We start from the raw sequence: 14732 nt of genomic DNA, 5'->3' as shown, positions 1-14732 counted from the left end.
ACTTTTTACGTTCCGACACAGCGCTGTCATTCGCATATGAGCACAGTCTGATCAAGTTTCCAACGTAAAGACTCTTGGCAACGAATAACCCTCACAAATAAAGGCTGAATAATGTTCCCATTAATAATGACGGAACGACGTCTACTTCAAAGGTGCTCTGGCTGTGCTGTTAGTCGAGATGATCACACGTTAAAATGTGAGAATTTCTTTGTGCGCTCACGCTGCCAAACGTTTACCATAAAGCTGCTTGTTTGAAGTCTCAACTTAACTCTTCCCATCAGGTCTTTTTCATGTAGCCAGGGATTCATTTGGAAATTATATGAAGTGGTCCAGCCGTAGTGAGAGCTAAAGCTCTTGGGACTAAAAAAAAATGTGATGAATATTAGAAGTCATTTCTTGAATTAGTAACAAAGGCAATTGTTCGTCTCAGATTTATGTCTGCCCTGGAGAAGCGGTACACAGTCGTAGCAGTGCCAGAACAGAAATGGTTGTTCTGAAGAGACGAGTCATTGCGCCGTTAATCATTTGCCTTTTTTTCTCTGTGAGTTTTATGCAACCTCACAAGTGACTAATCTGAACGCACTAAATACTGGAGACACTGTTGAAGCGTCTGTCTGTCTGTCTGTCTGTCCGACGGGTGGTCATTCTATCCATTTATCTGTGTCTGTCTATCTATCATTCTGTCTGTCTCTCTGTCTCAGGCTGTCTTTCTGTCATTTTGTCTGTCTCTGTCTTTCTTTCTGTCTATCATTCTTTCTTACCTGCAAGACGGTCGTTCTATCTATCTATCTCTCTATCTATCTGTCTGTCTGTCTGCTGGTTGTGATGTCTATCTATCTATCTATCTATCTATCTATCTATCTATCTATCTATCTATCTATCTATCTATCTATCTATCTATCTATCTATCTATCTATCTATCTATCTATCTATCTATCTATCTATCTATCTATCTGTCTGTCTGTCTGTCTGCTGGTTGTGATATCTATCTATCTGTCTGTCTGTCTGTCTGTCTGTCCGTCTGTCTGCTGGTTGTGATATCTATCTATCTATCTATCTATCTATCTATCTATCTATCTATCTATCTATCTATCTATCTATCTATCTATCTATCTATCTATCTATCTATCTATCTATCCGTCTGTCTGTCTGTCTGCTGGTTGTGCTATCTATCTATCTATCTATCTATCTATCTATCTATCTGTCTATCTGTCTATCCGTCTGTCTGCTGGTTGTGCTATCTATCTATCTGTCTGTCTGTCTGTCTGTCTGCTGGTTGTGCCTGCTATCCATCTATCTATCTATATATCTATCTATCTGTCTGTCTGTCTGTCTGTCTGTCTGTCTGTCTGTCTGTCTGTCTGTCTGCTGGTTGTGCTATCTATCTATCTATCTATCTATCTATCTATCTATCTATCTATCTATCTATCTATCTATCTATCTGTCTATCTGTCTATCCGTCTGTCTGCTGGTTGTGCTATCTATCTGTCTGTCTGTCTGTCTGTCTGTCTGCTGGTTGTGCCTGCTATCCATCTATCTATCTATCTATCTATCTATCTATCTATCTATCTGTCTGTCTATCTATCTATCTGTCTATCCGTCTGTCTGCTGGTTGTGCTATCTATCTGTCTGTCTGTCTGTCTGTCTGTCTGTCTGTCTGTCTGTCTGCTGGTTGTGCCTGCTATCCATCTATCTATCTATCTATATATCTATCTGTCTGTCTGTCTGTCTGTCTGTCTGCTGGTTGTGCTATCTATCTATCTATCTTGTCTATCTGTCTGTCCGTCCATCCATGTGTGTCTGTCTGTCTGTCTATCTATCATGTTCTGTATGTCGGACAGTCATTCTATCCATTCTATCTATTCTGTCTATCTATCGATTGAGAAAACTGACTGTAGAAGAAATTTCAATAAACATTTTTGAACGCAATGTGTGAAATTCAGGTTGTGTAGTATTTCAGTAAAGAATTTGCATTCACATTCATATAGAATACGTCTCGGGCCTTAGCATTTGGCTAAAGAGATGAGAATGCGCTCCGCATATTATTTTCTGAATAGAAGGCACACATGGAAGAACTGTAGAAATCCCTTAAAACACATTTAAGGAAAATGTTTTAGCAGTGCTTTAGTTAAATTTGGATTTGACCCATCACTGATGATTTAGCTGATGTTGATAAATGCTACACAAAGTGGTGGGATGCTTTGAATTTCAATACCCACTTAACATTAGGTTAAAAGCAGCTACAGTTCTGCACTTAAGCCACCCACCAACCAGCCCACCGCCAGCTGAATTACGACACCGCTCTTACGCCTTCACAGGCGACCCTACAACTCTACAGCACATAATCTAAACCAGAGCTACTAATAATTCAGCAGCAGTAAGAAGAAATGCTGGGGAAATGGCCGTGGGGCAATGCGGCATAGACTAAGTTCTCATGGCTGTTGTTTAAAGGAACAGTTCAGCTTTAAGCACAAGTATGGGACAGAGAGAAATGTCGTAGTTCTGGAGTGTGGCATGGTGTTTATTCTGAACTCAATCTGGGATATAAAAGCATGAGGTGTTCCAGACTGCCACTGACAATGGATCTGGTTTTGGGTCTGATTTGCGATATTCCTTCTTTTTCCAAACGACCCGTACGCGCTGAACACTGCTGGCCCGATTTTGCGTTTCCCATCCAAAATAAGCACAATGAGATGGTTACCTGACACGAACAATAAATACAGCAGTCCGCTACACAACGTCACACGGTTGAGGAGTTTTTCACCTGAGACGAGTGAAGCAATCAGCTTGACAACGGTGACTGGAACTCCTCAGCATTTCCCGGACAAGCTTTGACTCTACCGGCCGTATTCTGTATGTTAAGGTCATTACAAGACCTTACAAGCCCGTATCCCTCGCATCTGGCCTCCGAGCATCCCATATATAGCCCGAGTAAATGTTTTGGCTGGCAGGGGAAAGCTGTTTAAAACCATTTGAAACCTCCCATGAATCAAATGCATTCCTCTTGTGATAACACACAGCAAAGTCAATGTAACATGGGCAGTGTTTGCCATCCATCACATCTGCACATTAGAACCCGACAGTCCGCAAAAAAAATTAAGCTACCCCAGTGATTGGGTTAGCAACCTCTCATATCAATTATGCTGTGGTTTGTCGAAGCTTTCAGTTCGTCAAACTCTGGGTCTGCTAGAGTCAGATGAGAATACAAGTTATCTTGGCTTGAAGGTGGGAAATATGCAATAGCAAAGAATGTTTTGTGAGTGAATGGACTATGGGAACACGGGGGACTGACATTGTGAAATTCATCTGTGGACCAACCGTGGATCAAATCCATGCATTTAAAACTACAGCCGCCTTGGAATGTCTGATTTCGCAAGGCTGTGAACGGATATGAAAAATTGAATATACTCTGTGTATATATATATAAAGTAACATAATATTATATGAATATCTAAATATATCTTTAGGCATGCATTTGCACAACTGTATGGCCATCTTTTTTTTCTCATTTCTTGTCCACACTCAGGCCACGTTGCAAATCCTAGTGAGCAGGAAAGTTGCATAAGTGACTGTTTGGAACGTTCTACATGGGCAGCAGGTGTGTGTCATACGAATTATGGTCCTCATGTGAAGTGCATGGGAGATTACACTCACAATTGATTCCAACAGAGTGTGTACCAATAGCATTAGCATAAGTTTGCCAAGATACTTTTAAAATATTCTAATAAACACTGGAATGTTATTAATTATTTAATTTAGTTAACTGTTTTATCAATACTATTGGCATTAAACCATCGTTTATAACCAACATTTCTCTCATTTATCCATATTGAATGGTTGCATATCACAATGCATTGCTTTGTTTGCAAAGGATATGCAGTGCTCCCTTAGAAATTGGCCAAAATAAAGCATAATAATGCTACCTACTGTACCTTTTGATATTTCAAAAGGCCAGAGATGCCCACTCAGAAGCACCGCTGCTCCTGACTTCGAGTCACTGTTGAATCAACGCAGGTGCCAGTGTTGGATAACTGTTGAATTTTGAAGTTGTAGCCGACAAATGATGTTGATTTGACGTACAACTCAAAAATTGTTGATATTTCTATGTTGAATCCATAGTGACTTCAACTATATGGTGTTCAACGTTGTTTTGACGCTGAATTCATGTTTTTTTTTTCATAAACTGACATTATTTCAACAACATTTAAACATTTCATGTCAGTCGAATGCCAGCGGGGCTGTGATGAGCTCTTGCCAACAAATTGTTCTCTCAGACACACCCCTTATTATGGGTGTTTTAAAGGAGTAGTTCACTTTTTAAAAAAAACTTTTGCTGATAATTTACTCACTCCCATGTCATCCAAAATATCCATGTCTTTCTTTCTTCAGTCGAAAAGAAATTAATTTTTTTTTTGATGAAAACATTTCAGATTTTTCTCCATATAATGGACTTCAATGGGAACCAAACGGTTCAAGGTCCAAAAGACAGTTTCAGTGCAAACTACAAACTGTTCAAAGGGCTTTAAACGATTCCAAACGATGAATAAGGGTCTTATCAAGCGAAATGATCGCTCATTTAAAAAAAAATAAACAAAGTTTAAGTTTTATAATCACAAATGCTCGCCTTGCTCTGTTCTGTGATGCGCGTTCGTGACTCTCCTGTTCGAACTCATTTATCAAAATGAACGAATCTTTTTCCGAGTCAATTCGTTCATTTCGTTCGTTGAATGACATGAAAAAAGATTTTTTCATTTTGATGGACAATTTTGAACAGGAGAGTCACGAACGTGCATCACAGAACAGAGCAAGGCGAGCATTTGAGCTTATAAAACTTAAACTTTGTTATTTTTTTTTTTTAAATGAGCAATCATTTCGCTTAATAAAACCCTTATTTATCGTTTGGAATCGTTTAAAGCCATTTGAACAGTTTGTATTTTGCACTGAAACTGTCTTTTGGACCTTGAACCGTTTGGTTCCCACTAAAGTCCATTATATGGAGAAAAATCCTGGAATGTTTTCATCAAAAACCTTCATTTCTTTTTCAACTGAAGAAAGAATGACATGGACATCTTGGATGACATGGGGGTGAGTAAATTATCAGCAAAAGTTTTTTTTTTTTTTTTTTTTTTTTTTTTAAAGTGAACTACTCCTTTAAGTCTTCCTGTATTTGGACAAAGGTAAGACAACAGTCTTTTTTTCTCTGTTTTTTTTTTATTGATTTATTTTTTTTTATAGTCAGGTACCATCATTTTTTTTTTTTAAGTCACCTTTCTACTGTTTAGGCATTCAGCCAAGTTCTCTTTTAGGCTGTTTCAGGCAAGTTTGGACAAAATTTAGGAATTTTAACATTTTATCTAGATTTAAAGTTCATTATTTGCAGTGATTGCTTACCTTTGCAGGCTCGCCTGTGTGAGATGGCCTTGGTCATGTCTCTGTAGAAGCCCTCTTTACAGTAGTGGCAGTGCCGTCCGGCTGTGTTGTGTCTGCAGTTGAGACACACTCCTCCACTCCTGCGGCCCGATAGCTTATACAGTTCCATGTTGAAGCGGCAGCGGCGGGCATGAAGATTACAGTGACAGGCTTTAGAAGAGATGGAAATTGGGAAGATAAAAAAAAAAGAGATTAGCAGTTGTTCAATTCTCACAAATACATTACCTGTCTGTTTCTGTTTAAATATATTTTTACACGTTCCTTTTGAGAGCTATAACTGAGGAAATTGCAAAGGGAAAATGACTGCGAGATCACATTCCAACAATTTTAGTGCTTATCTGTAAAATACCCATGAAGTACTTCTCTCAAACATCATATATTTTAGTGAACAATCATACAATTGCTTTATTGGTGGTGAAGGTTGTACCACTTCTGATAATGTGGAGTCTGAATCTGATGTGATGTGAAATGATTTTCTGTCCCCTGGTGATCATAGAATACCATTAACACAGTGAGCGAGAGAGTATAGGCCAGATTCATCTAGACATATGACTAGTATCCTGAGAGAGCTTTATTATTTTAATGACATCATTGGATCTCCGGGCTTCCGTCCATTTACAATGTTTCAATAAGAGACAATGGCTTTATAAAACTACTCGCTCCAGATCCGGCACACACACCTGCCCATGACTTTGACCTCTAACCCTTACTGACAAATGGTGTTCAAGCTTCATCCATTTCAAAAGGGGTTGGACAATAAAACTAAAAGACTGGCCAATATAGTGTTAGAGGTTGCATGTCTGTATATGCGAGGCCTGATGGCCAATCTTCACTGATTGCACATTCCATCAGTAAAAGCAGAGTGAAGGTTAAATTAGCAGAGCAATAGCACAGCTGTACATAAAATATTGCAATACACACAAAATATATCATATCAGACATATCAGAGTTCAAAAGAGACAGATTATAGGTGCAGGTCTCGCTGACTCATCCATCTATCTTTCTATCTGATCAGTGTGCCGCACAAGTACTGAAAAGTGAAGCCAAAGCTTCCCCAGTGGCTGGATGCAGTATAGGTCATAAACCCCGCCGTCTTCATGTAATCGAATGGGACGTAAGACTAAACAATCAAATTACACTTGTTGAATGTTTTTTTTTTTTGTCATTTTCTGTAGATTTTATCACACTGATGTAAATTTAAGAGTTCATTTTTTAAATAAGTTGAGTTTTAGTTTGTTATTTGATGCTATAAAATAGGGGTGGGGGTTGATGTCATGATTGACAGATGAGATTGACAGCTTCTCTGAGTGAAGAAGTCACTGAGACACCAACTGACTTTTTCTGGATTTTCGTGAGGAGATTGGAGCTTTAACTTTAATTTCTACAATTGCATTACTGTTAATTTCACTCCAACATAATGAGTTGACTTGTTTCCAGTAAACTGTATAGCCGATTCTGTGGGAGTGTGGGCGGGGCCTTGATAATATGGCTTTACCTTTTTTTTTTTAAATGGAAGCGAGTGAAGCTGCGTAGTCCTTTTTTTACAGTCTATGGATCGATATAGAAAAGAGATGGGCAACTCCATTCCTGATATAAAGTATATACGTTGAAATAACCACAAAAGAGAAGCCACATTTGTACATCTACACAGAGACTGCGGGCACCATCACACCTGCTGAGTGTGACTAAATAGGGACATGGACTGTCGCTCACACATACACAGAAAAAAAAGTGCTAAGCAGCTGTCATGTTTTATCCTGCTGACACTAGAACACTTCAACCACTCATCGTAGTGATAACATACCAGGCCTTGACTATCTCTCTCTTTCTTTTACACACCATAACAGTGTGCTCATACATAGTCAAGTGAAGTCAGTTCTGAAATGAGGCCTCCATGTTGACATTATTTTTTGTGACTTTTCAGCTGGAAAAACACAACACAAATTGATATTGTAACAGTAAATGAGAATTGAAAGTAATTGTTCTACTTGCACCAGCTCCAGTGCACTTTCTTATTTTTCTCTGAAAATAATAAACATTGTTTTTCCATTTTCAAACCCTAATTCATTATGATTTTATTTGCGCCGAAATTTTCGGTTCGATCGTTGCTTGTGTAATGTTTGTCAAAACATTGTTTGCACATTAAATCTCTTACTTGTTTTTACTCTGTTATGTTCTGATAGGATCACAATATTATTACAAATATGTCACAATGTCAGTTAATCAGACATTGAGGAGATGATTTATTATTGATTGCCTAAACTAGTTGGAAATGGAAAAGGTCGGTTACATTTGTCATTCATCCAGGCACGCCAAGCTTGCATGTGAAAAGATATTCAGCCAAGCATGGCTCCATTATTCACAACAGAGACCAGCTCCTCTCACTACGAAAGCCTTGCAGGTTTTGGGTGAGTAATCCTCAGAGAACTGAAAATCTAAAGCAAGAGGTGTAGAAATGGGGCAAATGATCAGGCTAAACTCAGATGGTATAAACATGGTTAAATTAACTGAATCGTGCCATTAATGTTACCATTGAGTGATTCCAAATGGTGCATGTGGACCAAAGTGGGCAGATACATTGGTTAAAAAAAACGACCCATCAGTGTTTGCACATCGTTTGTGCCCAATATATATATATACTGTATATATATAGCCCTATTTTACTACACCAGCTACTTTAAGAGTTTAAACTACAGCTCATTTCCACAGGCTTTTTGTTATTATTATTATTTTTTGGGGAAAGTAGCAAAGGTCCCACTTCCAGGAGAATGACTGTACAATAATGAATCATATTTATCTATCTGGAATGCTTTTGATATAGGCTTAGATAAATGTAAGCTTATAGGAAAAAGAGAGTTACTCATGAGTAATATGAGCATTGATATCATAAATTGCCATGTGTGAGTTGAGAATAAGTATTTATGTGGAAAGAAGTGGATGTACAGTATCAGGATTGACAATTTAGCAACTTTGTTTAGTATTAGTGACTTTTCGACTTTTCATACTGTAGCGAGCGACTTCCTTAGGCCTAAATATGTAAATGTGAACAGCTTAGACATTTGCAGCTTGGCTATATTAATATTAAAATTAGGGTATTAAATTAGCGATTAGGGGAGAAAGGCCGTTTACACGACATTATCTAGTGACATTTCACGAACTTTTGAGCAGGCAAGCTATTTCCATTGTAAATAGACTCTTGCTTTTTTTCTCATTCCGTCAGAAATAGAGTTAATATTTCTGTTTGATGTAGGTATAAAAACACATGATTTTAGTGCGTTGGAGCTTTTCTGATACAATTAACCCTAGGTTTGCCAAGTTCGAAACACACTCTTTCTCTTTCTCTCTCTCATACTTTGCCCTGCGTGATTCATTCTAGTGAATCGATTATTTCTAAACGAATCTCTTTCTCATACTTTGCACTGTCTGATTCATTCTATAGTGAATCGATTAATCCTAAACAATACTCTCTTTCTCTCACACGCAGCAGTGAAAAGATAAGTTAATTTTATTGAATCAGTTTATTGGTTCAGGTAATGTAAATAAAAAATGTAAAACTGCTCATGATTCAAGTCCCTGTAGCCCACTATGTATAATATATTTCCGGTGAAAATTAGGGTGTATTTGTTGTTAGGGTGTGAGTTAGCAAAATATCAGTTCTGATGAAATTATGAAATGTATAATTGGATTCTTATGTTTTTTTATTTTTTATTTAGGCCTATAAAACATATAGAGAAATTAGAAATTGGCAACGTTTTCAGAGGTCACTATAATTTCACTATTCTCAATGATTAAAGAACTGTTTTAAAAAAAGATACAAATGCTCTCATAAACAAGACGCTCTTCTTCAAATAGGTTTGCTGCTTCTCATTTTTTAAAAATCTTTCCTCTCCCGCGTGGCCATCTGGAAGAGCCTCTGTTCACCGAGTGTGCCGTGATGTAAGGACGGGTGAGAATTAAGGGGGAGTTTCCGTTATGGGCCTCTGTAATCGTTTGCCAGCACCAATTAGCGGGGCAATCGGACCTCCCTGCTTTTTGTTTGTGTAACTGCTTGCCACAGTTGCCTAGTGAAAGTGATATACAACGTCTCAACAAATACGATCTGACCAAATAAAGCCACACCGCGCGCTTAACTGGCAAAAGACAACAAAGAGCTTATTCTGCCACTAACTGGCTGTGAAATTGCTACAACATTCATCACAAATCGGTATGATTTTGCACGTTTAATTCAAAAATGTACGTGACCTGAATGGCATTCATCATTTAGCCTGCTTAAGTATTATTGGATTACAACGTAGATTGTTACTCAGCCTACTACTTCATGTGATATTTAATGATTTAGAAAGACTATCTTAGATCAGCACAGGGACACATGCCAGTAGCAAAGTTGTAAAACAACATTATATAGTTTATACTGTTCTACACTTAGTCACAATAATTCCTAAAGTTGCTTCTGGAGGTCATGGGCCTCTTAAGGTGTGGAATCTTGGGACAACTAAATGCAAAATAAAGATTATTGTCCAGCAGGGCTGTATAGACATTTTAGGGGGAGGTGTTTAAGTGAGAAAAAAGGGGACCCCTCTCATTATTACTATACAAAATGCATAATATGAAGTTATTACCTTTATATCCTAAACTGAAATTGCAGTTTAAAGATTTGACATTTGGTGGCAGCCAGTCTAAATATGTGAGTCAAAGAATCATTCATTCACTGATTCGTTCAAACTAGCTGATTCATTCATGAACGAAAGCAGTTGTAGTACCCAAGATAACCTCCAGAGGGACTTTCTCCTGTACAGCTTTCCCATCATGAACTACACTTCCCAAAACCCATTGCCTGGACTTTATGGTCTCATTAATTCCACCTTTGTGTGATCAACTTGTTTGTGTTTGCCATTTTACGTTCTGTGTTTTCACTCATTCATTGCAAAGTCTTGTGTGTTGTTGCATTGTGTTTCTAAGCATTATCCTGGTTTCCTTTTTTTTAATTCTCTGCATGGTTTATGGATTACACTTTTTTCCTGTGTTTGCTGTTGCTCAATTTTGGATTGTTGGCCCATGTGTTTGATCTATTGCCCTGTTATATGCATTTTGCTTCTGGATTGTCCCAATAAAGATGTCGGAATAGTTTGTAAGTCTTGGTGTAGTTCGTAACAGAAACACCACTCAGGGAGACACAACTGTTTTGCCTTAAAACTTATTATTGTTTGTGAAATTTAGCAAAATTGACATTACTGTGTTTAAAATTTAAAATTAATATCAACTTTTTGTTCATTGAACTGTTATACGAAAATGAAAAATTACATTTGCGACGTGCTGATATTTGGGAAAATAGCCCTTTTGATATAAACATAAAAAGACAAAAATCGTACATTTAATACACTTCATAAAATTTTGGTGGCATTTCTATTCATTTTGGTGGCATTTTTGACCCTGTTCAACACTATTTTACACCAATGCCAGGCTCGGCTTTTTGTTGTAAAGTTAATGTACGGCTGCTGCCTAGTTAGGCGGCTCTTTGTAGATATTGTGATAGAGGTTTAATTTGACACTATCGTACCTCGCCATCACCAGAAAATGCTGCTCACCTTGATTTGCAAGGTGGCTGTGATGAGGGACAGAGAATTAGATCTTAATGCAGTTTTCAGGTACACATTTAATTGAGAATTGATGCCATGGGCCAAAAACTAAAATAAAAATGTATGACTAGGTAAGTTTTTCCTTTGAGTTTTCTGCATACAGACGAAACCATTGTCAAAACAATCCCCATTCACACAGATCTGCGAAAACGACCAAAAACCCTGTATTCTGCTGCCAGGCCGCTAGATGGCGATGAAACACTATAGACTGAAGACGTACAGTATTACACATGTGCGTGACATCATCGTTTTCAGAGAGTCACATTTTTTGCTGTTTACACAGAGACCGTTTTCAACTAAAAACGTAAAACTTTGTATGCGTTTTGGCCGTTCATTTACACGACAGTGGCGTTTTGGGTGCCTGAAAACGCAAACTTTTGAAAACAGATTTCAAAGTGTACATTTTTGAAAATGGATGGTGTCTGTGTAAACAACAAAACTGCGAATCTCTGAAGACCATGGGCCTTTCTCAATCTGTTCTTGTCTGTCCTTGTGTTCTTGTGAAACATCATCTTTTGTGGCCCAAGTACAGTCCCAATAGATAAGTTTGCATTTTGGCAAGAACGGTTAAAAATCCCGAATGTGTTCTTGACACGCCCATGTTACCGAGGATGCATCGATTGGTAACTTGTGTGAACTTGATGGCAGAAATATCCCGGCATTCAAGGAAGGAGAGGCAGATCAATACAGTAATTTGTTTTTCTACAATTATGTACGCTATTTCATCACTAAATTTACTTCTGAGAATATTTGATGCGAGAAATCAACTCAAATCGAAAATGTGCTCAAAGTTTTCGGAAATGAGAATCTCCATAAGTGCCTGCGAGCCAAACGGCCAGTTTGTTCACAGACTCGTTCGTTTTTTGCATTCTTGGTTTTGAGAAACACGTTATGACGTCATGCACGTGCGTATTAAATATTCTGTCTATAGTGTTTTATCGCCATCTAGTGGCCTGGCAGCAGAATACAGCTAGCATTTTTTTTACGTTTTTGCGGCTTATCGTTTTACGGTTTTAAGCATATCGTTTTCATGTAAACGTACCTTTAGAAAAGGGCACTTATCTAGTCTGAGACCAAAAAGGAAGGTGCTTGAGCACCACTTGGGGTCTATCTGTGCACATGGCTGATGTCCAGGTCTCCATTTCTTTCATGAATAAATCTCGCTAGTGCATTGTGCCAATGATAACAACATGAAATGGATAATAATACATAATAGCCAGAATATCTCTGGCCTTTTCTCCTGTTTAGAGTGCTGGAATTGGCCCAGGTTATCCCATAAGGAATTTGGCTGGTACCATTACTACGCTGAACTCTCAGAAGGGAACCGGTCCAACCGTTCTCAGAATCGTAACTTGTTTCTCATGGCCTGTGTATCTTCATGTCACACTCTATTGACTCCTCGTAGAACCCCTGTGCTGTGTTATTAAACCTCCCTGAGGCTTATTGAATCAGAATGGCATTGAGTATACGAGACCTTACAGTAAGAGTGACTTGACTGCTTGGGCGGGCGGCACTGGAAAACATTGGCCCATAAAAATTTCCAATTAAATCACTGGCTGACACATTAGTCGTGCTAATATTTCAGGGCTTCTGAGCAGTTTGAGAAAATAAACAATATAGGTGGATGTGTCGGCATGTTCTGTTGAGGAGAGTATGTTTCTTTTTGGAATATAATCACAGGAGAAATGTGCCAGGGTGAAACTCATCGCACCACGCTTACATATTGCATCAGCGAATCATTGCGCGGCTTGTTAGTCATTTGATTTATCTCCGAGTTTTGCCTGTTTGTTTTCATAAACCCAACACACCCATTGGTGATTAATTTGCAGCGCTTTAATTTTTCTTTACATGTACAGTGTGGGAGCAGCTGCAAATCTCAGGGAAAGGCCAACCTGCCAACGGAGCTGTTGCGCTGTAACTTTGCAGCATGAGTGCCCTTAGGAAACTTCAGATGCTTTTCCAATTCAAATGAAAACATCCTGTCCAATTAAGACATCTAACATCAAGGAATATAGACATATTGCAGGATCCATACCCAAGATTTAGCATGTCTAATTGAACTTTTACTGATGTTCCTGTCGCATAACTAGTATAGCATGACGCTATCAAAGCCAAGGTTATGGGGTTTCTTTCCTAGGGAGTGCTTAAGCAAGGTTGTGTCCCATTCAGAATTTAAATGAGCATGGTTTGAGGTACTGTAGCAAAAGGGATGGGGAATTGTATTTAGGATATGACAAATAATTCTGAAATTCTGAAATAAAAAAACTGCCATTTGTCATTAAAAGGCTAACTTTGAATGTTGGCTTGACAAAGCGTTCTAAAAAATTCTTAAAAAAAAGCTTAAAATCATCAAGTTTATTTGCAGATGTGTTGAAGTACAATACTTCATTTCAATTATGAGTGGGGTAATCTGGAGTCAATGGAGTAATCTATTCTGAAGATTACTCTATTACTCTTCAAAATAGAAACTGTTTACATCAAATTGTTAAAGTGTGTTCCAGAATTATTGGAGACCCCCTGAGAGCTCTTCCCGCCTTATGTGAACAGCAAACCTTGTAGACTGCCTGTAGAATCATTCGTGATCCATCACATGCTATATGTATTGTATGAGACTTGGCTACCCTCAACGCGCAGTCTTCGCTGTCAAGTGTGTGAAGGTGAGCTTTGTCCTCAGGGCTGTCCTGCTACTAAACTCCAAGCCACCGCCCGCCACCCAAATCTTTGAACTGTGCTAAAACATTTCATAGACCGATGCACTCATCCTATCCACTTTCTATTCTTATTTTTATTTTTATTAATGATGTACTGTGCTGAATATTTGCTATATTTGCTAACTATTTTGCTACTACTTTCAATTCAAGTGCTACTAATTGAATTGAATTGAACTCATTTATCAGAATTCATTCTGGTACTCGTGAAATACAACTACTTGAATTGGAATTTTCTGATTGGCAAGTATAATGTTGAGACTGTAATTGACATCCAATGCTCATGGCACCCTTTAGAGTCAATATAACATGCACAGAGTATGGGCAGAGCCCGTCTAACGGAGAGCCTTGGCACTTCCTATTAGCCCCATTGTGTAGCATCTTGGTTGCAGATCCATTAGAATTCCACTGGAGGTGATCGCGGGCGAGAGCAGAATGAATGGGAGTCTATGGGGCTAAACGGCTAAATGTGTCTCTTTCACCTGCTTGTCGTTGAATCAACATAGATTTTATTGTTGATTCCGGAAGTTCAATATAGATTATAGGCCAAAAGTCGAATGAACGAGTACTTATGTCCTTTTGATTTCTTACAGGTTAGGCTGTTGTTGGCCAGAACACGGTAGCATTCTGCTATTGTGTGACGTCATCACATTTTTGAACGGATTTTTAGAACAGATAAGTGAACTTAAAAACGCAATTTTCAGCTGAGTGTATTATCTTAGCCCTCCCTTTTGAATGCAACTTTCAAATTACTTGAAAAAAAATTACATCCTGAGAAAAGTGGATTTCTGGGAGTGAAACCCCATTGACTCCCATTCATTCTGCACTCGACCGCGAGCGCCCCCGCATGGACAGAGACGTGTTACTGCAGCCATTCCAGAAACTGGAAGTAACCAGCCAGTGCCAATTCTCTACAATTAGACATTCTCTGGTATGGGTAGGTTTAGGTCTGGGATAT

The 14732-nt window shown here is 38.4% G+C and overlaps 1 protein-coding gene and 1 long non-coding RNA gene across 3 annotated transcripts in view; one reads left to right on the top strand and one right to left on the bottom strand.

Annotated features, from left to right (window-relative positions):
- Positions 1-14732, bottom strand: part of ntn1b (netrin 1b) — a 50431-nt gene that overhangs the window by 19652 nt on the left and 16047 nt on the right. For both annotated transcript variants that reach the window (XM_039646830.2, XM_039646831.2), the window contains exon 3: positions 5392-5580. In XM_039646830.2, coding sequence (XP_039502764.2) covers positions 5392-5580 — 189 coding nt within the window. The remainder of the gene's footprint in view (positions 1-5391; positions 5581-14732) is intronic.
- LOC148981989 (uncharacterized) overlaps positions 1-14732 on the top strand; it is a 75273-nt gene that overhangs the window by 49052 nt on the left and 11489 nt on the right. The gene's annotated exons all lie outside the window — the stretch shown is intronic.

The sequence above is a fragment of the Pimephales promelas genome, chromosome 3 (assembly GCF_988280905.1).
Source record: "Pimephales promelas chromosome 3, fPimPro1.hap1.1, whole genome shotgun sequence".
Classification (NCBI taxonomy): Eukaryota; Metazoa; Chordata; class Actinopteri; order Cypriniformes; family Leuciscidae; genus Pimephales; species Pimephales promelas.
This window is presented reverse-complemented; position numbering and strand designations above follow the sequence as displayed.